At 35.1% G+C, this 22,297-nt stretch overlaps 1 protein-coding gene and 1 non-coding gene across 3 annotated transcripts in view; one reads left to right on the top strand and one right to left on the bottom strand.

Annotated features, from left to right (window-relative positions):
- Positions 1-3,978: 3,978 nt before the first annotated feature.
- The window catches only part of NUP62CL (nucleoporin 62 C-terminal like), an 89,815-nt gene continuing 71,496 nt past the window's right edge, over positions 3,979-22,297 (bottom strand). For both annotated transcript variants that reach the window (XM_045537915.1, XM_045537914.1), the window contains exon 10: positions 3,979-4,841. In XM_045537915.1, the coding sequence (XP_045393871.1) occupies positions 4,747-4,841 (95 nt within the window). In that variant the 3' untranslated portion in view covers positions 3,979-4,746. The remainder of the gene's footprint in view (positions 4,842-22,297) is intronic.
- On the top strand, positions 14,613-14,719 carry LOC123628933. The gene has a single exon (XR_006731813.1). It is a non-coding gene; the product is annotated as a U6 spliceosomal RNA (small nuclear RNA).

Consider the following 22,297-nt stretch of genomic DNA (forward strand, 5'->3'; position numbering starts at 1 on the left):
GAGATGAAAATTTCAAAGTACACTGACTACTAATACTCCTTGAAACTATCAAGGTCATCAAAAACAAGAAAGTCTGAGAACCTGTCACAGCCAAGAAGAAGCAAAAGAGACATGATGACTAGAGTAATATGGTATCCTGGATGAGATCCTGGAACAGAAAAAGGACAGTAGGTAAAAACTAAGGAAATGTGAATAAATTGTGCACTTTAATTAATAATAAGGCTCATTAGCTGTGACAAATGTACTAGCGTTATGAAAGATGTTAACACTAAGGGAAACTGAGCATAGGTATATGGAACTCTGTACTATGCAATTTTTCTGTAAATCTAAAACTGTTCTAAAAATTAAAGTTTGTTTTGTTTTTTTTTTTTTTGAGACAGAGTCTCACTCTGTTGTCCAGACTAGAGTGAGTGCCGTGGCGTCAGCCTAGCTCACAGCAACCTCAAACTCCTGGGCTTAAGCAATCCTCCTGCCTCAGCCTCCCAAGTAGCTGGGACTACAGGCATGCGCCACCATGCCCGGCAAATTTTTTCTGTGTATATTTTAGTTGTCCATATAATTTCTTTCTATTTTTAGTAGAGACGGGGTCTCGCTCTTGCTCAGGCTGGTCTCGAACTCCTGAGCTCAAACGATCCGCCCGCCTCGGCCTCCCAGAGTGCTAGGATTACAGGCGTGAGCCACCGTGCCCAGCCTAAAGTTTGTTTTTTAAAAGTACACCAAAATAACATTTTTCACCTGCCAGACTGGAAAAGATCCAAAAGTTTGATAACACACTTGTTGAGATTGTGGGTAAACAAGTACTCTCAATACATTGCTGATAGGAATATAAATCATTACAACCTCTATGGAGGGCAACTTGAGGATAGTATAGAAATCATAAATGCACATTCCCTTTAAAGCAGTAATTCACCGTCTATGAATAGTATCCTCAAGTACATATGTGTCATTATTCATTATAACATCATTTATAACAATGTTGGAAACAACTTAAGTATCCAAGAACATGATATTATGAAAAGGTATCATTCGTTGAAAAACTATGCAGCAGGTACAAGATGACAGAGTTCTCTATGGACTGCTACTGAACAATCTCCAAAATAAATTTAGTACAACACCAATGTGCAGAACAATGTGTATAGTATGCTTCCAGATATATATGTGTGTGTCTGCTTGTATATGCACAAAATATCTCTGGAAGAACATACAGACAAATGGCCAGTCAATGTCTCCAGGTAGGGGAACTGGATGGCCAAGGGACAAGGGCAGGAAGAACTCTTCACTGTATCTTTTTGTGCCCTTTGAATTTTGAACCACATGACTATATTACCTAGTCAATAGTTTTTTAATTAAAGAGAACTCTTTTTATATCACAAGGAGCCCAGGAAACAAGATTTTGGGGCTGGGAGGGCGGGTCACACTGCTTAGATTTGAATCTCAATTCTCAGTTATTGACAATATAGCACTGTAGGGTTTTGGAGGCAATCTGGACTTGAACTTTGGTATTGGCAAGTTATGAGATTATGAGAGTTTCAGTAAAATTCTTTAAGAATAGGGTTACTGTAAAGCATTATACAAAAGAATGGTTTTAAAGTCACTCCATGATTGGGTGGTCATCAATGAGTAAATATTCCAAGATTATGCAGTAGGTTCAGACTTATTCAAACTGCTTTGTATTGCCATGCTCAAGTTAGAGCAAAAGACCAAAGAGCAGCTACTGGAAAACATTTTAGTACTTTCTGAGAAATTCTAGCACATTGAAAATATTGTGATAAGTATTAGAGTTACCCAAAAGCTGTCATATGCAAATGACTGTGCTCTTGAAGCACAATAGATGAATGAATGTAGACATAACATGTACCACTCCGTGGCTTTGGCAAAGAGCTGAATGTAAGCATAAACAAAATGTGGTCAGATAAATCCTATGTGGTGGTAGAGCTAAATATTGCTGCTCAACCAAATTGACACATTTGTCAATAAGGAAATGGAAAAATACACCAAGTTTGCTAGTGGACTTGTCCCCTGGGAAGGTGGCAAAGGGTAGAACAAATAATACACTGACCAAACCATCACACCAAATTTGTGTACAACTTCTAATAAAATATACAGCCTAATGGTACTGAAGTGACACACACTATATTACAAATCCACTAGGTGGAATGAGTGGAGAATAAATGGCTAAAAGACATACTTACATAGCTGTGGAATTGCAACTGGAAAGTAAGATCATAAGAAGTACTCTAAGTACCTGTGTATGATTGAAGCCAGCCCAAGTGGTAGGTACAAAGGGATAAACATTCAGAAAATTGCACTAGAAGGAAACCAGGCTATTTCTAGCTCTCCCAAACTTTCTACCTGTGTAATAATAGCTAATCCATTTCCCACAACATCCCTCTCCCCACCTTAAAAAGATATCAGACAGTGTGTAAAAAGCTTTGAGATCCTCTATATGTTATACATGGGCGCAGAGATCTTACCATGAGGTAATTTCACAATTTCACCCCTAGAAGAATTTCTGACAAACTGAAAAATATGCCTCATTTGTCTTTCTGACAATTTAACAAGGTTAGTTTCATTAAGCTAGAAGCTCCTCCTTAATATACACATTTTCAGAGTTTGTCCTTTTTAGGTGCTTTGTTCACAGCACACTTCTGATGAATACATTATGAAGCAATTATAATTCTAAGATATGGAAGAAGATGTTAAAACCAAAAATCTTCTTTTGAATCTACTCATCCAATATTAAGAGTAAACAACTGTGCATGTCTTTCAAATTTCCCAAATGAGATAGCATAAATGCTGTTATAGAGAATAAATACAGCATCTTTTTAAAGGACAAAAAAAGATAGATAGGTTATATACTGGGATAGTGTCAACAATGCAAATTTAAGAATTCCCCTTGAGCTAATATCTTAGCTGGTTAATAATGATTAGGAAGGACTCAAGACTCCAGTGCCTAAAATAAATGGTACATTAACATTACTGGAAAAATGGGTTATTTCTGATCTTTTAATTAATATTTGTTCAACAATCTCATGTCTTCTAGACACATGTTAGAACTAGTCAGAAGGAACCTTAGAGATGATTTAGACCAAGGCTCCAGATTCTAGACAGTACATTGAGATCCCCCATGAAATCTTACAGAATTACTAGATTAATCTGGAAGCCACTTGCCATCTTCTCGCATCTTCTATGTACTGGAAAAAACACTAGAACTCCCAGGGAAGATAATGCAACAGTAAGATAGTGCAAGCAGTACTGCAGCCTCTTCTTTCTTTATTTTACTTAGGAATTTACAGTAAGCACTTCACTAATAGTGAAAAAGCATAGAGGAGTCTCAAAACTTCAGAGAAATGAAAACTAGTTTCTTCTCACAGAACAGTTGGAAAAACCACAATATGGTCCAACTCTTTCATTCATTTTATGGATAAAGATAATGCCCAAGATGAGATTATTTGTCCATCCAAATTAGGCAGGGACAAGATTAGAATTGGTGCTTTCTCCAGTACACTATATTCTTTTTACTGAATGTGGAACTTAAGCATGGAGCTACTTTACAAGAGTTAAATCTCTAAAACCAATGGGAAAAATGTGTTTATCTAGGGTATAATAGTAACAATACTGAGCTTAAAAATTATAAGATTATACTCAAAAGTTGTATTATCTACAGAAATCATCTGCAAGATTATATGGTCTCTAGATTATTTTCATATTCTATAACTTTGAGTGTTAACAAAAACTTACCTGATAAGAAGCTGCTGCTTGGAAAAGTTGGGTAGGAAAAACAGAGGCCATGTAAGTTGTGATGTTTAGTCTACTCATAAGACTAATCATTGGTAATATTCATTCCAAAAATATTTTCTTCCAGTAAGAATGGTCATGTGCAGTGAGTACAACAGAAAATCTGCTCAGTCCTTATAGGTGATTGAGCTCTAGTCACTTAAAAAATTTTAAGTAGTTTATTTTGGTGTTATACTTTTATTTTTTTTAGAACATAACCTTTACTTATGACTTATGTGAAACATGAAACACAAGAGACCAGACTGTTACAAAGCTAAGAACAAGGCTTTTTCTTGAAAAACAAATAAGCAAACAAATACACAAAACCCAAAAAGTATAAATCATATGCTAAAACCAAATAAAACAGCAGGATATCTGTACATCAAAAATAACTGAATTCCTTGAACCTTACCCTTTAAAGAATAACCGAATTTAAGCCTCAAATCTACCCTTACCTTTCCTCCCTTTTCTGAATTTCTGTAACACACTTTCTATAATTCATAACACACTTCTTTGTATTGTCTAAACTTTTTTATACAGACAGGCATTAATTATATTTCAAACCAGACAGTAAGTTACTTTGAGGAGAAGAGACTTCACAGTATCTAGCACTATACAAGGATGTAACAGGCATACAGTAAAGACTGGTTGTCATGTAATTTTGGTAAACATGATTCTAGGACGATGTGTATTGGTGGTAGGATGTGGAACTTAGGAGTGTGATATAAATTACATACATAGGGTCAACATCTAATAGATTGCTGCCTGGAAAAAGGGGCTAATATAGTTGTGATTTACTAATATAAAAAGCAAAACTACAGTATAATTCTCAACAGCACAATATTAAATGAAAAAACCCACAGGCATGCTTCATTGCAAGCAAGAGTAAATAGTAACTGTAAATACTACTCTATTTAACATCAGGATTTGTAGGTAATTCATAATCCAAAAACAACATGCTGAAGGTATTCAATCAAAAGCAATCTTGACGTTGTATTTCTGCTCCTTGCGATGACAATCCTCGAAAACCTGTGTTACCTCTTCTACCTTCCTTTGCAGCATGCCTGTATATGGGGGGAAAAGTCACACAATCATTAATCTGAGGTCAAAATATCCCACAAACATAATAACTTACATTCTCCCTTCAACATATAATTTATGAAATTTTATGTATCAATTTTAATAGCATTAAGTTTTAGAAAATACAGCAGGGGAAAAAAGCATTCATTTATCTGTTTGAACTATGAAAGTAGTGGCCAAGACTGTTCTTTTTATGCTCTCCCTAACTTTCAGGCAAAATAAGGCTACTTGACATTTATGTTTTGTTGGAGTGAAGTGTTAACTGCTTTTTTACTTAGCACAGCCTAAAAGTGCCATACAGGGTGGTCATTACTTTGAGGGTATAGCTTTTGGTGGGTCTTAGCTACCTATAAGCAAACGAGTACACTGACTATATTTATATTTCTGTTCCTTTCTAATGATTTATTTAACTTGGTGGTTCTTAAATTTGCTCAGGGGCAGAGGACCACAAAATACCATTAGTTTTACCATATAAAACAGTAATTTTCTGCTAGTAAAAATAAGTTGTTGAAGTAAGCATGATAATCTGAGTTTTTCTATTAACATGCACAAATAAACTTGACCATTTGCTTTAGTGTCCATTAATGCTTACAAGTGAATAAGCAATAATTGGTACCCAAGAAGAAAGAAAAATTTTACAAGAGAAAAATTAAAAAATTTAAACAATATGCAATTGACCCTTGAACAACAGGTTTGGACTGCATGAGTTCACTTATACGTGGATTTTCTTCCACCTCTACCACCCCTGAAACAGCAAGCCCAGCCTCTCTTCTTCCTCCTCTCCTCCTCAGCCTACTCAATGTAAACACAACAAAGATGAAGACCTTTATTATGATACACTTCCATTTAACGAATAATAAATATATTTTCTCTTCCTTAAGATTTCCTTAATAAAATTTTCTTTCCTCTAGCTTTATTGTAAGAATACATATATAATACATATACCAAAATATGTGTTAATTGATTGTTTACATTATCAGTAAGCCTTCTGGTCACCAGTAGGCTATTAGTAGTTAACTGCTGGAGGAATGAAAAGTAATATACGTGGATTTTCAACAGTGTAGGAGGTCAGCACTCCTAACTCCCGAGTTGTTCAAGGTCAATTGTACTTTATTTAATTTTCTTCAGCCAACTGGAAAAACTCTACTGGTATTCAGTTTTTAAAGTACAATATCTCATTCTGTCTTATAACATAGAGACATTGTGCAAGATCATGCTTTAAGAACAAGTGATTTAAATGTTGGCTGTCTACTAAAAGGCCAGAAGAACAGTGTATGTTGAGCATGGCAAAATAAATCCTATTTTTATAATAACTAACTGCAGGGTGCAATTTTTTTCCCTAAATAACATTTTTTAATGTGATGGAAGCACAAATGAGCACTACAACAAACCATTAACTTGAGACCAGAAGTGTCAACATAAGCACAATTTACTAATTTGCTGATTGATACATATTAAATGCAAAGGAGTATATTTATAACAATTTTAAAAAATCAATAAAATGTCAATATACACAAGTCAGCAGTATTAAGAGAGCCTTACTATAAACATTTGTCATGTCTTCTAATTGAATTCCCAGGACTATTCCTGTATTAATATAGTTTAAATTTTTTAGGACTTTTATTCTTTAAGGGCAAAAACTGCACCTAGGCACTCACTGCCCAGAGTTCTGGTCCCATGATAAACATAACTGATTGACTGGTTCCTGCCAGCATATAAAATTATACATCTGATTAGAAGTAAAATGATAGTAATATGCCATACACATTTTGACATTATTAAAAATTAATTATACCTAACAATATGGAAATAAAACAATTCCATTCACAATAGCATCAAAAGAATTAAAATACTCAGGAATAAACTAAACAAAGCATAAGACCTGTACACTGAAAACTAGAAAATGTTGCTAAGAGATACTAAGAATATCTAAATATTAATAAATGGAGAGATATTCCATGTTTATAGATTGAAAGACTTAATATTGTTAAGATGGCAATTCTCCAGAAATTGATCTACAGATTCAACATAATTCCTGTGAAAATTCCAGCAAGCTCTTTTTTATGGAGATAGTTATTTTAAATATATATGGAGAGGCAAATGTTCCAGAATAGCCAAAACAATCTTGAAAAAGGAGAACAAACTGTAAGACTTAGACTGTCCAATTTTAAAACTTAGTAAGCAAGACAGTGTGGTATTGGCATAGGATACCCATAGAGATCAATTAAATAGAAAGAAAGTCCAGAAATAAAACTTTTTATTTATAGTCAATTCATTTTTGATAAAGGTACCAAGCCAATTCAATGGTGGCAAGCATAATCTTTTTCAACAAACGGTGCTGGGACAACTGGATATCTACATGCAAATGAAATTGAACCCCCACTTCTATATACAAAAATCAACTCAAGATGGATTATCAACCTAAATGTAAGAGTTAAAACTGTATTTTAAAAAACGATAACAAATGTCCATCAACTGATGAATGGATAAGCAAAATGTGGTATGACTATACAATGGAATGCTACACAGCAATAAAAAGGAATAAAGTACTGATACATGTTACAACATAGATGAACCTTGAAAACTTTACATTAAATGAAAGAAACTAGACACAAAAGGCTGCATGTAATATGATTCAATTCATATAAACTGTCCAGAAAGGTCAAATCTCTAAAGACAGAAAGTATATTGGTGGTTGCCTGAGGTTTGAGTTAGGAAGGAGAAACAACCACAAACAGGCAAGAGAAAATTTGGGCCATAATGAAAATGTTCTAAAATTGGATTGTGTGATGTTTGCACAACTCTATAGCCTTAGCTAAAGAGCCATTGGTTAAGACGACATATTTATGTGTTTGAAAGCATTTGAAAAACTGATTACCCCCAAAAGATTTTGGTGAAACTGCTTCCAGCTAGTCCCATTCTGTTTTGGGGTCAGGTGTTTTCATCAACTTAGCCTATTGCAAATATTTTAGGTAAAGATTCAAAGGTTATAAAAAGAGATTTAGTCATTAAACCCAAATACAGCTTTCTACCGTAATTAATTTTTTTATTTTTAAGTTATAAATGTTATTAGATAACATAAAAATAATGTACTCCCATAAACAATGCTATAATATATTTCTTATTCTCCTAGAAAAACAATTGGGACAGTAGGAGAAAAAATATCCTGACAGAAAAACAGTCAAAAGACACAAACAGGCAACTTATAAAATGACATACAAATTGTTTATAAACATTTTTTAAATGCTCAACATCATTAGTAACCAGAAGAATGCAAATTAAACTGGGAAAATATTATTTTCACCTATAAATTTTGGTAAGGAATGATCATAATGATGATGGTGGTGGTGCTGGTGATTATAGAAGTAGTAGTAATGGAAAGAGTACAGAAAAATGGTACCCTAATGAATTGCTGGCAAATATATAAAGCAGTGCAACCTACCTGGAAGGAAATATATATATCTAAAGCCTTTAAAACAGACATTACTCCTAATTTAGCATCTTAACTTCTAAGAATGTTATTTCTGTCCAGTAATCATGGATATGCCTTAACATTTACCTACAGCTAGGTTTATTGTAGCATAATTTAAAACAGCAAAAATCTGGAAACGTTATCCAACATGTAACAATGGGCTATTTATTAAATTATGGTATATCCATATAATGCAATATTTAGCAGCCACTAAAATGTATAATATTTAATAACATGGGAAGATATTCAGGTACAAGTCTGCCAGCTTTGTATCTCTTTCTCCATCAAAAACTGAATAAAGTGTGCTGTGTACATGTCAGAGGACAAATAAATTAAAAACATATATTGGACCCCAAGCTCATGCCAGGCACACTAAATTCTGAAGATACAGAAATAATTAAAACATTATCTCTACCAAGAAGCTCAAATTCCAGTAAACAGACATGTAAATAAATAACTGCAATACTGTATGATAAATGCTAACACTATATTATGTAGAATATATGGCATGGATACAAAGAAGGGGATAAATAACTACTAGAATGATGAATAAATGAAGGCTTCAGAGAAGGGATAGCTTATAAACTACATGTTAACAAGGGAGCAGCTACAAGGCAGACAATGACAGGTAGTGTAGTCCAGGAAAAAGAAACTGAATATCCAAAAATATGGAAGATGAAAGAACATCAGGTGTTTACAAAAACATAAATACTTCTTAGAGTTGAGGCTGGAGAAACAGGGAGTGGTTAGGTTATATTGGGTACTTTGTATATAACATGCAAAGAACCAGAATTTATCATTGGGCAATGGGAACTAGTGAGGGGTTTTAATAAAGGGATGACTACAATGGAGTATCATTTTATAAAGATCACACTGACAATATTTTGAAAGTGAATTTGAATGGGGTAAAACTGGACTGTGGGAAGGAGACCACTAAGGTCTCTAGTTATAGATTAGACACATGCATTTACCACTGTTACATTTCAAAACACCTGTAAAATAGCAGTTAATCAATTCTATTAATAAAAAGAGGAAAAAGATAAAAGCAACCATAAAAACAAAGACAACAAGAAAGGAAACAATAATAAACCTTTGAAAATTGCAACTGGAGGCTGGGCGCGGAGGCTCACACCTGTAATCCTAGCACTCTGGGAGGCTAAGGCGGGAGGATCGCTTGAGGTCAGGAGTTCGAGACCAGCCTGAGCATGAACGAGACCTCGTCTCTACTAAAAATAGAAAGAAATTATCTGGGCAACTAAAAAAATATATAGAAAAAATTAGCCAGGCATGGTGGTGCATGCCTGTAGTCCCAGCTACTTGGGAGGCTGAGGCAGAAGGATTGCTTAAGACTGGGAGTTTGAGGTTGCTGTGAGGTAGGCTGATGCCGCGGCACTCTAGCCTGGGCAACAGAGTGAGACCCTGTCTCAAAAAAAAAAAAAAATTGCAACTGGATTTGTGCTGAAGAACTCTGGAAAAGATACGGAATTAGTAGAACTAGGAAATTCAAAGTGGTGCTGAAAGTGGAACTGAAAACAGGATTATGAATGAAGAAGAAGCAGACTCCTCTTCTCTTTCATATCCTACATCTGGGTGACTTTCCCTACCCAAGTCTGGCAGATGATTTTTCTTTGGAGAGGGTGAACCAAATAAGCTCCAGATCAGGGACACCAGGCAAAGCTGAGGGCAAGGATTCTGTACCAAAACCAGAAATTAAGTGAACACTTACAAGGAATTACGTGAAAGCCTATTAAGTTTTACATTAAAGCCTTCAGTCCCTTCTCTAACAGTTTCCAGAACACTGACTTACTGTCTGGAATGGGCACACTTGTAGCTCTGACTTGGGCGGTGCAAAGGCAATATATGTAACCTAAACGTTTGTACTCTCGTAGGTTTTTGAAATTAAAAAACCCACTAGATTTATTAATCTCTAACCAGGAGCTGGAAGATTCTTCTTCAAAGTATTTGACCAGCTGAAGAGACAAATGCTAAATGTAATAGTCAGAGGTCCTCCAATGAAAAGGTCTAGCCAAATTATCCTATAAGTTAATAAGCCCCACCTACAAAATGTTTTAGTGTATCATTCTTAAATATAAAAGGACAACCAAGAATCACCAGACATTTGAGGAAAGCCTCTAACATGAGAAAGATCAAAACAAAACATAAAGAAAGCTGAAAGAAACAATCCGGAAAGAATAAAATGGATATATTTTTAAAAATCATTAATATCCTCAGAGAGATGATACTGAATTCATGAAATAAGAACAGAATGCTATTTAAAAAACACATACACATATATAATCATAAAACACAACAAGCTCTTGCAAAATAAAATTATGGCAGAAATCAAAGATCAAAAGAAAGATTGGAATAGAAGTTGAGTACATACCCTAGAAAATTTAACAAAAATATAAAGAGAAAATAGGGCAGAAAAGAAATTCAGATTGGTCCAGGGCATCAAACATTAGAATAAGATGATTTCCAGAAATAATAGAGATAACATAGGGAAGGAAATTAGCAGAAATCTAATTCAAGAAAACAGACCCAACCTGTAAGAAACGAGTTCCTTAACTCACTAGTACCAGACTCAGTGGATGAAACAGATCCACACTAAAGCACATCATCTGAAATTTCAGTACTCAAAGGAAGATCCTAAAATCTTCCATGGGAAAAATAAAGCATGCAAATGAAGAGGTCATACAAGGTTCAGGAATCAGAATGGTCCTAAAAGTTAGAAGACAACAGAACAACTTTAAAAGTTCAAGGGAAAATTATTTCCAAGCTAGAATTCAATACCCAATATGATCAATTAGGTGTGAGGGTAGAATAAACATTTTCAGACATGCAAGATCTCAAAAATTTACTTCCCATATACTCTCTCTAGAGCTGCTGGAATATGTGCTATATCAGAAACAAGGGAATAAACCAAGAAACCGGAAGTATAAGAGCCATGAAACTGGAGAGCAAGCAAAGAAAGTAGAAAGAATACAAGTATGCTGTGGAAAGGAGACCCTAGCTGAGTAGCAGGTCAAGAGAGCAGCAATTACAGATGGAAGAATAGAGACTAGAGGACTCTGGGAGAGATGAATCCAAGATGCAATTGATAGATTTATATCAATAGCAGGGAGTTGGAAAATAAATTACTGGTAAGTATGCAGAAAATTAAGCAAATGAGGAAATAAAATTCAAAGGAAAACCAAAACTTGTAAAAGAGAGAAGATATAGTATGCTACATAATCAGGCTGTGAATAATATTTGTGCAATCATAATTCAAATATTAAATATTGATCTATGTGAAATTTATCACATATATAGGAACAATGAGGAAAATATGTGTTTATGTGCATAGAACACACATATACATGTGTGTGTGTGTCTGTGCATGATATAAAAGAGTTAGATCTTTACCTCCCATTTTGGAAAGTCAGTAGAGAAGGCCTAATAAGGAAAAACTAAAAAGTAACAGCATACATGATATTTAGAGATATACAAAATTTTAAAAACCCAGCTAAAATAATTGAAAGTGATTGCCCCTGGGGAGTGGGAAAATAGAGTATGTACAAAGAGCTGATGTTTTTCATAAACTTAAAAAAATTACTCTACTTTCAAGGTAAGAGACAAAGAAAGCTTGAAATAGAAACATGGCAGTGGGAATCTACTGAAAAGAAAGGATTCAAGAGTTATTTAGGAAGTATAATCATTACTTACTGAAGAAATAAAAATAGCCTGCTTTAGATTCCTGAGTACATAGTTGTAATCTTTAGCTGAGAAAAAGAAAAGGAGTTACAGATCTGGGAGGAACAGAAGAGGGTGAAAATAATAAGTTTAGTTTTAGAAAAATGTAATTTGAGGTGCCTTTGGTATATCTATATGTAGATGTTTGTTAACATGGAGCTTTATAATGGATAGTACAAGAACCATTAGTGAAACTGGTAGTTGGAGATGGCAACTGGGATTAAAAAATAATAAAATGTGGTATCACCATGGAGTATTACTCAACCACAAAAAAACAATGGTGAACTAGCACCTCTTATATTATCCTGGGTGGAGCTAGAGCCCATCCTTCGAAGTGAAGTATCACAAGAATGGAAAAACAAGCACCACATGTACTCACCATCAACTTGGTACTAACTGATCAACACTTAGGCACTCACATGGAAGTAATATTCATCAGGTGCCGGGCAGGTGGTACAGGGGTGGTTGGGATGGGAAACTCACAACTAATGGGTGTGTAGCACACTGTATGGCAGATGGGCATGCTTTTAGCTCTGGCTTGGGCACAGCAAAGGCATTATATGTAACCAAAATGTTTGTACCCCCATAATATTCTGAAATTAAAAAATAAATAAATAAGAGTCAAAAATTAAAAAAAGAGAGAGAATACAGTAGTCTCCCCTTATCCACAGTTTTGCTTTCTGTGGTTTCAGTTACCAGTGGTCAACTATAGTTAGAAAATATTAAATGAAAAATTCCAGAAATAAACAATTCATAAGTTTTAAATTGTATACCATTCTGAGTAGCGTGATGAAATATTGCACTGTTCAGCTCTGTCCTGCCCAGGATCTGAACCACCCCTTTGTCCAACATATCCACACTGTATATACTACCCACTCATCCATTAGCCACTTAGTAGCTGTCTCAGTTATCAGATTGACTGTCACAGTATCGCAGTGCTTATGTTCAAGTAACCCTTATTTTACTTCATAATGGTCCCAAAGTGCAAGAGGAGTGATGCTCGCATATCATTATAATTTTTCTATTTTATTATTAGCTATTATTGTTAATCTCTTACTGTGCTTAATTTATAACTTAAACTTTACCATAGGTATATATGTATAGAAAAAACATAGTATACATAGGCTTTAGTACTATCTGTGGTTTCAAGCATCTACTGAGGGTCTTAGAACATATCCTCTGTGGATAAGAGGGGACTACTGAACTATTAGAAAGGAGAGGTCTAAAATCAATAATCTAAATTCCTACTTTAAGAAAGTAGAAAAAGGGCAAAATTAACCCAAAGCAAGCAGAAGGAAAAAAATAATAAAGCAAAGAGTAGATATTATGAAATTGTAAACAGAAACACCATAGGAAAAAAAAATCAATGAGACAAAAAGCTGATTCTTTGGAAAAAAAAATCAATAAAATTAATAAACCTATAGCAAGATAGGAAAAAAGTAAGAGAGAAAATGCAAATCACCAATATCAAGAAACAGGGTATACAACTATATATTGTATAGCCATTAAAAAGATAAAAAGGAAATCCTATGAACAACTTTATCTTTATAAATTCAACAATTTAGCAGAAATGCACCAATTCCTAAAAAAACCACAAGCTAAAAAACTCAACCAAGATGAAACAGATAATCTGAATAGTCCTAGAAACATTGAAGAAATTCAATTTGCAATTTAAAAACTCCCCAAAAAGAAATATCTAGGACCAGATAGTTTCACTGAAGAATTCTACCAAACATTTAAAGAAGAATTAATATCAATTCTTTATAAATCCTTCTAAAATATAGAGGCCAGTATTACCCCAATACCAAACCCAGGTAAAGATAGTACAAAAAAACAAACAAAACTACAGACCAAAAAATCTCATGAACACATAAAAATCTCTCATACATTTAAAATTCTCAACAAAATACTATCAAACCAACTCCTACAATACGTAAAAGGAATTATAAACCATAACCAAATAGAATTTATTCTACATATGTAAAGCTGATTCATTTAAAATGTATTAATGTAATCCACCATATCAATGAGTTAAAGAAGAAAAAGCATATGATTATATCAATTGATTCAGAAAAAGCACTTGACAAAATCCAGTGGTAAATTCATGGTAAAAACTTTCAGCAAGTTAGGAACACAGGAGAATTAACTCAACCTTATAAAAGGCATCTACAAAAAAACCTATAGTTAACATCATACTGAAGGTGAAAGTGTGAAGGCTTTCCATATAAGATCAGGAACAAAGCAAGGATGTCTGCTCTCATCACTCTTATTAAACATAGTACTGGAAGTTCAGCCAGTGCAAAAAGGCAAGAGAAAAAATAGATGACATACAGATTGGAAAGGAAAAAATAATACTGTACCTATTTGCAGATGACATAACTGCCTGTGCAGAAAATCCCAAGGAATCCACAGACACACATATGTACAGAACTGTGTTCAGCAAGGTCAAAGAATATAAGATCAGCACTCAAAAATTGTGTTTTTATATATTAACAATGAACATGTGAAACACAATACCATTTACAATCACCACAAAGAAAATGAAATACTAGTGCTCGCTTCGGCAGCACATATACTAAAATTGGAACGATATAGAGAAGATTAGCATGGCCCTTGTGCAAGGATGACATGCAAATTCGTGAAGCGTTCCATATTTTTTGTGCACATTTGGGAATAACACCAATTGGGTATCGGACAGAAGTGGGGGGTGGGGGGAGGGAATGGGTGTATACCTACATGATGAGTGCGATGCACACTGTCTGGGGAATGGACACGCTTGAAGTTCTGACTCGGGGGGGATGGGGGTGGGGGGAGGGGATGGGTGTATACCTACATGATGAGTGCGATGTGCACTGTCTGGGGAATGGACACGCTTGAAGCTCAGACTCGGGAGGATGGGGGGCATGGGCAATATATATAACCTGAACTTTTGTACCCCCATAATAAGCTGAAATAAAAAAATAAGAATAAAAAGAAAATGAAATACTAAGGTACAAGTCTAACAAAACCAAAACATGTACGTGATGTGAATAATGAAAATTACAAAATACTGATGAAAGACATCAAAGAAAACCTAGATAAATTTTGGGACGTACCATGTACATGGATGGGAAGGTTCAACATAGTAAAGATGTCAACTCTCCCCAAATTGATCTATAGGTTAAAAGCAATTCCTATCAAATCTCAGGAAATTTTTAAGGAAAGTAAAACAATCTTGACAGAGAAAACTAAAGTGGGAGGAATCACTCTACCAGATATTAAGGCTTACTATATGGCTACAGTAATGAATACAGTATGGTATTGGTTGGGGGAGAGACACATAGATCCATGGACTAGACACCTCAGAAAAAGACCCACATGTATATGCCCAACTGATTTTTTAAAATTTCAAAATATTAAGTGGGTACAAATGTTTTTGATACATGGCTTGAGTCAGGGCTATAAATGTGCCCATTACCTGAATAGTGTTCATTATACCCATTAGGTTGGGTTTTACCCTTCTCCTCCTCCCCTATCCTCCCTGTTTGATTTCCAATGACTTTTACTTCCCCCTGTGTACTTGTGTGCCCATCAGTTAGTGAGTGGATTAACAAAATGTGGTATATATATGTATATATATATACTATGGAGTGCTACACAGCCATAAACAAGGACGAATTAATGCCTTTTGCAGGAATTTGAAAGGAACTGGAGACCACTATCCTAAGCAAAGTATCTCAAGAATGGAAAAACATTGATTTTTGATAAGTTGCAAAAGCAATTCAATTGAGGAAGGATAGATTTTTCAACAAATGGTGCTAGAACAACTGGATATCTATAGGCAAAACAACCCCAAAACCAAAAAAACCCCACCTTGATCTAAACCTTCTATCCTATATAAAAATTAAATCAAAATGGATCACATCATTAAATGTAAAATGTAAAATGATAAAACTTGTAGAAAAACATATAGGAAAAAATGTTTGGGATAATAGGGTTAGGCAAAAAGTTCTTAGACTTGATACCAAAAGCACAATCCATAAAAGGAAACTTGGATAAGTCCATGATGAAGTGAACTTCATCAAAATTAAAATTTTGTTCTGTGAACAACTCTATTAAGAAGATGAACAGATAAGCTACAGACTGGGAGAAAACATTTGCCAACCATATATCTGAAAAAGACTTGTATCTAGACCATATGAAGAATTCTCAAAACTCAACAGTAAAAAACAAATAATTTGGGCTGGGTACAGTGGTTCATGTCTATAATCCTAGTACTTTGGGAGGCTGAGGCAGGAAGATCACTTGAGGCCAGAGTTCAAGACCAGCCTGAGCAACATAGCAAGACTGTGTCTCCACAAAAAATTAAAAAAAAATTAGCCGGGCATGGTGGCACATGCCTGCAGTCCCAGCTAACTCGTGAGGCTGAGGCCAGAAGATTGCTTGAGCCCAGGAGTTTGAGGTTGCAGTGAGATATGATGGCACCACTGCACTCTAAGCTGGGTGACAGAACAAGACCCTGTCTCAAAAAACAAAAAATTCGATTGGAAAATGGTTGAAAGACATGAACAGACATTTCACTGAAGAGGATATACTGATACAGTAAGCACAGGAAAAGATGTTCAACATCATTGGCCATTGGGGAAATGCAAATGAAAACTGCAATGATATCAGTACACAATTATCGCAAGAGCTAAAATGAAAAATAGTGAAAACACCAAATGCTTGTGAGGACACAAACTGGGTCACCCATACATTGCTGGTGGGCATATAAAATGGTACAGCTACTCTGGAAAACAATGCGTCAGTTTCTTATAAAACTAAACACATGAAAACCCAGCAATTGCACTCTTGGACATTTATCCCAGAGAAATGAAAACTTATGTTCACACAAGAACCTATAAATAAATGTTCACATAGCAGCTTTATTCATAATATCCAAAAACTGAAAACAGCCCAGATGTCCTGCAACAGGTAAATGGTTAAACAAACTGTGGTAAACCCATACCATGTATGGACTACTACTCAGCAATAAAAAGGATCAAACTATTGATACACACAGCAACTCAGTGAATCTCCAGGGAATTATGTTGGGTGGGAGGAGTCAGTCCCAAAAGGCCACATGCTATATAATTCCATTTATATAATATTTTGAAATAATAAAATTTTAGGAATAGAGAATAGATTAGTGGTTGCCAGGAGTTAGGAACTGGGGGGCAGGGGAATGTGGTGGAATGGAGATGGATGTGGTGATAAAAGGGGAACATGAGAAAACTGTATGGTATGGAACTGTTCTGTATCATGACTATGGTGGTTGATACATAATACAAACCTACACATGTGATAAAACTGTACAGAACACACACACACACACACATACACACACAAAGTAAAAAAGACCAACACACACAAATAAGGTTTTGATTCCCAACCTCTTCTCCTAGAAGTGCCAGTTCAGTAGCCACATAATATGACCTCCAATTTATGTCAGGCAACAGTTTTACCAAATCTGTTCTCACTTCTTAGGCCATCTTTTCAGCCTTCACCACATGTTTCCTCATTTTTTGTTGCCTGCCTGCTAAGCCAATTTTACATTTTAAGGTTTTAGTTACTGTAGGATCTACCTTCTATATTAGTTAGGGTATGCAGCTGTTTAAAAACAATCTTGAAATCTTAGGAACTTAACATAATTAAGGTTTATTTCTCTTTCAGAAAGGGAGGGAGTGAAGAGGGTGAGAGGGAGAAGGAGAGAAGGGATGAGGGGGTGGAGAGGAGACAGGGGGAGAAACTATTTTCCCAGTAGTCATAGCTACTTTTAAGAAGATATCCAATTTATAAAAATTAAAGTAACATTAAAAAAATATACTTGAATTCTTAGTGCTAACTATCTCTGAGTGTGAAGAAGAGTGCTTATGGAGATGTACAAAGCTCCATCTCTGTCATGAGAATTCACATCTGGATGTTGCCACTGATACATTAAGGTGGTGACAAGATACCCTGTGTACAGCACTGCCCTTCATGCAAAATTAATAGAAAATACATTTCAAGGAAGGGTATAAAAGGAAAGGATGGAGAAAGTATTCTGAATTCTTGGAGGCAGAGTCATGGTAGTAGAATTATTACATCTTAAGTGGTCTTTGTTCAGTCATCCTGTTGAAATATTACTTATTCATCTCATTTCAAATTTGATCTCTTCCAGGAAACTAAAGATTTTCTTTTCTTTCTTTTACCATACTCCACCCACTCACTCTGTACCTGTTCAAGGCAGAGGTGCCACTGATGTTTATACCTCCTACACTGAGTAACACAGTGCCTTGGCACATAGTAGGTGCTTTGTATTTAGAGTTACAACTACTCTGGTTTCAACTTGCATCTAAAATAATACCTTCTGAGAAAATAACTCACAATCTACACATCCAATAAAGGGCTAATATCCAGAATCTACAAAGAACTCAAGCAAATCAGCAAAAAAAAAAACCCCACAAACAACCACATTAAAAAGTGGGTAAAAGATGTGAACAGAAGTTTTTTGAAAGAAGATAGACAAATGGCCAATACAACATATGAATAAATGTGCAACATCACTGATCATCACGGAAATGCAAATTAAAACCACAATGAGATAAACTGGAACTAACTGATGGGCACACAAGTACATAGAGGGAAGTAAAAGTCACTGGAAATCAAGCAGGGGAGAGGGGAGAGAAAGGGGGGTAAAAACCCACCTAACAGGTACAATAAACACTATTCGGGTGGTTGGGCACATTTATAGCCCTGACTCAAGCCATGTAACAAAAACATTTGTACCCCCTTGGTATTTTAAAATAAAAAAATAAACCTTTCTATATCTCCAAAAAATAAAAAATGAAATAAAATAACACCTTCTAATTATACAGTACCTCAGTTTTCAAATGCCTCTACACATTACTTTATTTGATTCCTACAATACCCTGGGATGGAGCAAATAATTAAAAACTCAGGAAAGTTAAGGAAATTCTCAAAGGCCAAAGCTAATGAGAATTTATACTAGGATCTGTATCTTTAGACCCCCCCATCTAACAGTGCTTTTTCTACCACAGTGCACCTGTTTGTCAAGTTCTGTGAAATTTTTAAATAAAAAGTACTATGCTGAGCTAACTGGCACCAAAGCACAAGGACAACAATTATTTGTTGTCCTTTCAAACACTGAAGTGCTCAGAATGAGGCTAGCCTAGCTGAATTCCATCTGAGAAGGTTTAACTGGTGAAATGCCATCCAGGTCATTTTATCTATGAGGTGGCCATTGAGCGTAGGCCCCAAAACAGCATTATAGTAAGGCTCCAGTGTACTATATTTGTTTTTAGTCACTAACAGGAAGAAAATTGCTTTGAAGAAAAATCTATCTTTCTCACAAACAATATATATTCTGCTATTTGGGAGTGATTTAAATTATGTTACATATAATTCATCTGGGGAGGCTCTCCAGCTTGAGGAAATTCACTTGGGCACAAAATGTACATAAGTAGGATTAGTGAGAAATCTAATTTTGCAGATGTATTGAGTGTATTTCAAATCTGGATTTACATACAGAAAAGGAAGTTTGGGAAGTGGAGCTCTGAGAATGTTAACCATCACATACTCTTTCCTAACAGAAGCTGAAGACTTGCTACATTCTAATCTTAGTACCCTAATCTAACCTACAAGAAGTTCTTCAGAAACAAGGGACAAAGGTATGACAATGAATCTATTTTGTCTGTAAAGCGGAGCAGACATGAGCAAGTGGCTCATTAAACAACAAAAAGACATAAAATACCTTTCAATTAACTGCAATGGGAAGAACCAAGTGTCTCTATTAGAGCATAAGAGACCCTAAAAATGAACCTCACAAACAGAGATGTCTTTGTGTTGCTGCCACATCTCTGGCAGAACAAGGGCATTTGCTTCTCAGGTATCTGAAATGGAACATTACACTGAAGAACAGAAGAGATGACCTCACCAATCAACCAACACCACCAGAATTTCCCGAAGAATTTAAGAAAAAGAAGAGGTTAAAAAACAAACAAATGAAAAAAACTTGATCAGTAAATCAGTAAATCAGATTCTATTCTAGAAAATGAAAGAGGAAGAAAACACTTTAATTGAAATTCAAAGACATCATTTGGGATCTCAGCATTTGATACTCTTCAGATATGAGAAGGCTGAAAGTAATTAATATTTTTAAAATCTTTATTGTCTGACCAAGGCTTCTAATAAAAAATCCAACACCAAAAATATCTAATTTAAAATGATCTCCTCAAACAATATTAATTGGGTAAACACAGATGTATGATTATGACATATCACACAAAGCTGCTTCTTTAAAATAATCCTAAAGGCATTTTATGTAAGAATTAGTTATATCCTGATAGACGACTAAGAATATTTTACATCAAAAAAATAAGGTATTGCCTGGGTGCGGTGGCTCACGCCTATAATCCTAGCACTCTGGGAGGCCGAGGAGGGTGGATTGTTTGAGCTCGGGAGTTCGGGACCAGCCTGAGCAAGAGTGAGACCCCGTCTCTACTAAAAAAATAGAAAGAAATTAGCTGGACAACTAAAAATATATAGAAAAAAATTAGCTGGGCATGGTGGTGCATGTCTGTAGTCCCAGCTACTCGGGAGACTGAGGCAGGAGGATCACTTGAGCCCAGGAGTTTGAGGTTGCTGTGAGGTAGGCTGACACCACAGCACTCTAGCCCAGGCAACAAAGCGAGACTCTGTCTCAAAAAAAAAAAAAAATAAGGTGTTCATAGACATTCAGCCCAGTACTAATGGGGCTCTATTTTGGAAATATTACAAGATCCCTTATGGAATTTTTGATTACTCTAAGGAGTAATTCTTTGTGCCATAAATAGCAGCCTAAATGTTGTGAGCAGCTATCAAATAATCATGTGGTTGTATTCCATATGAGACTGCAATGATTACAGATGAAATATATTTTAGTCTTGAAGCTTTGAGACACTTCATGAAAGAGGTAAAATGCCATGAAAACACTCAGTGAATTTTCAAATAATGACAAGTATAAGATTTTCCATTGCCCATTCCTTCATTGTGGTGTTTGATAAATATTAATGAGCACCAAAATGGTTTGGTATATGAAGAAACATAAAATGCGTATCCTTTACCCCACCTCCCCTCTCTAGGGGAAGTAGCTCCATATATTTAAAAAAAGTAAGGAATTGGCTCAGATGTATTGCCAACTCTGTCATAAGTGGTCCCAAAAGAGCTGGAGTTGCTGCTATTTCAATGACTGCCAACTGAGAAGACAGATGTGACTGCAGCATTGCCATCAAGCCAACCTCGAAATAATACTGTAAATTTTTATAATGAGAAAGACAAGAGGGGAAACTGGTATTTGACTATAGTTACTATTAACTTTCAATTATCTATACTAATCAGGGGGAAAAGAGGTACCAATAATGTTTAACAATGGATAAATATCAAATTTTAAAACTGGTCACTATCTGCACATGTTCATTCCTTAATTCAATACTCTTACATTTATCTCTGATCCCTTTCTACTTTGGTCCCATCACTGTTGGTTTCCACATGGGTTAGAGGAAGAAGGGGCCTGATTCTCTGTAACTTATTCATGGACACTGAAAAGTTGCTTGAGAGTGTAATATTTTAATATATTTAAAGTGTAATGTTTCATTTCCAACTCACTTCTAAAGAGCTGATTTTTTATTTAAATATGTGATCCTATTAGTGTAACATTTGCTATGTTTTATGATGGAAAAAATTTGTATTGACATTAAAGATATTAAATCGTAAAAACATTGCCCCGAAATGTTTTGAGATAAAGATTTGACTTTATATATGTTAAAGATTTTTTTAGTAAAAAATGTAATATTTGTATTGTTAAAATAACACATTCATTAGCTTTTCTATAACTATTATTTGAATGTGAATAAATGGATTCATTGAGCTTAATCTTAAAACTTTTCAGCCCACAGACCATTTCAGCAGGCATGATCCAATTAACTGTTAAAAAGCAAAATAAAATAACAAAAACAACCTCTCTTAGACAGCATGACTAAGTCCTGCCTCTCTCCATTTCTTGATCATGTCATTTCCTGATATGAAAAAGAAAGGCTCCTTGAGTGGGAATGACAAAAATGAGCCCAGCAGGCTTTTCCCCATTCTTTATCATGGCCTCCTTTGTATCAGTTGAGAACCTATACGAAATTTCATCAGTTCTCCAGCTCAAATGAATATTTAGCAAAAAGTAACTCCCAG

This window comes from Lemur catta, chromosome X, assembly GCF_020740605.2.
Source record: "Lemur catta isolate mLemCat1 chromosome X, mLemCat1.pri, whole genome shotgun sequence".
Lineage (NCBI taxonomy): Eukaryota > Metazoa > Chordata > Mammalia > Primates > Lemuridae > Lemur > Lemur catta.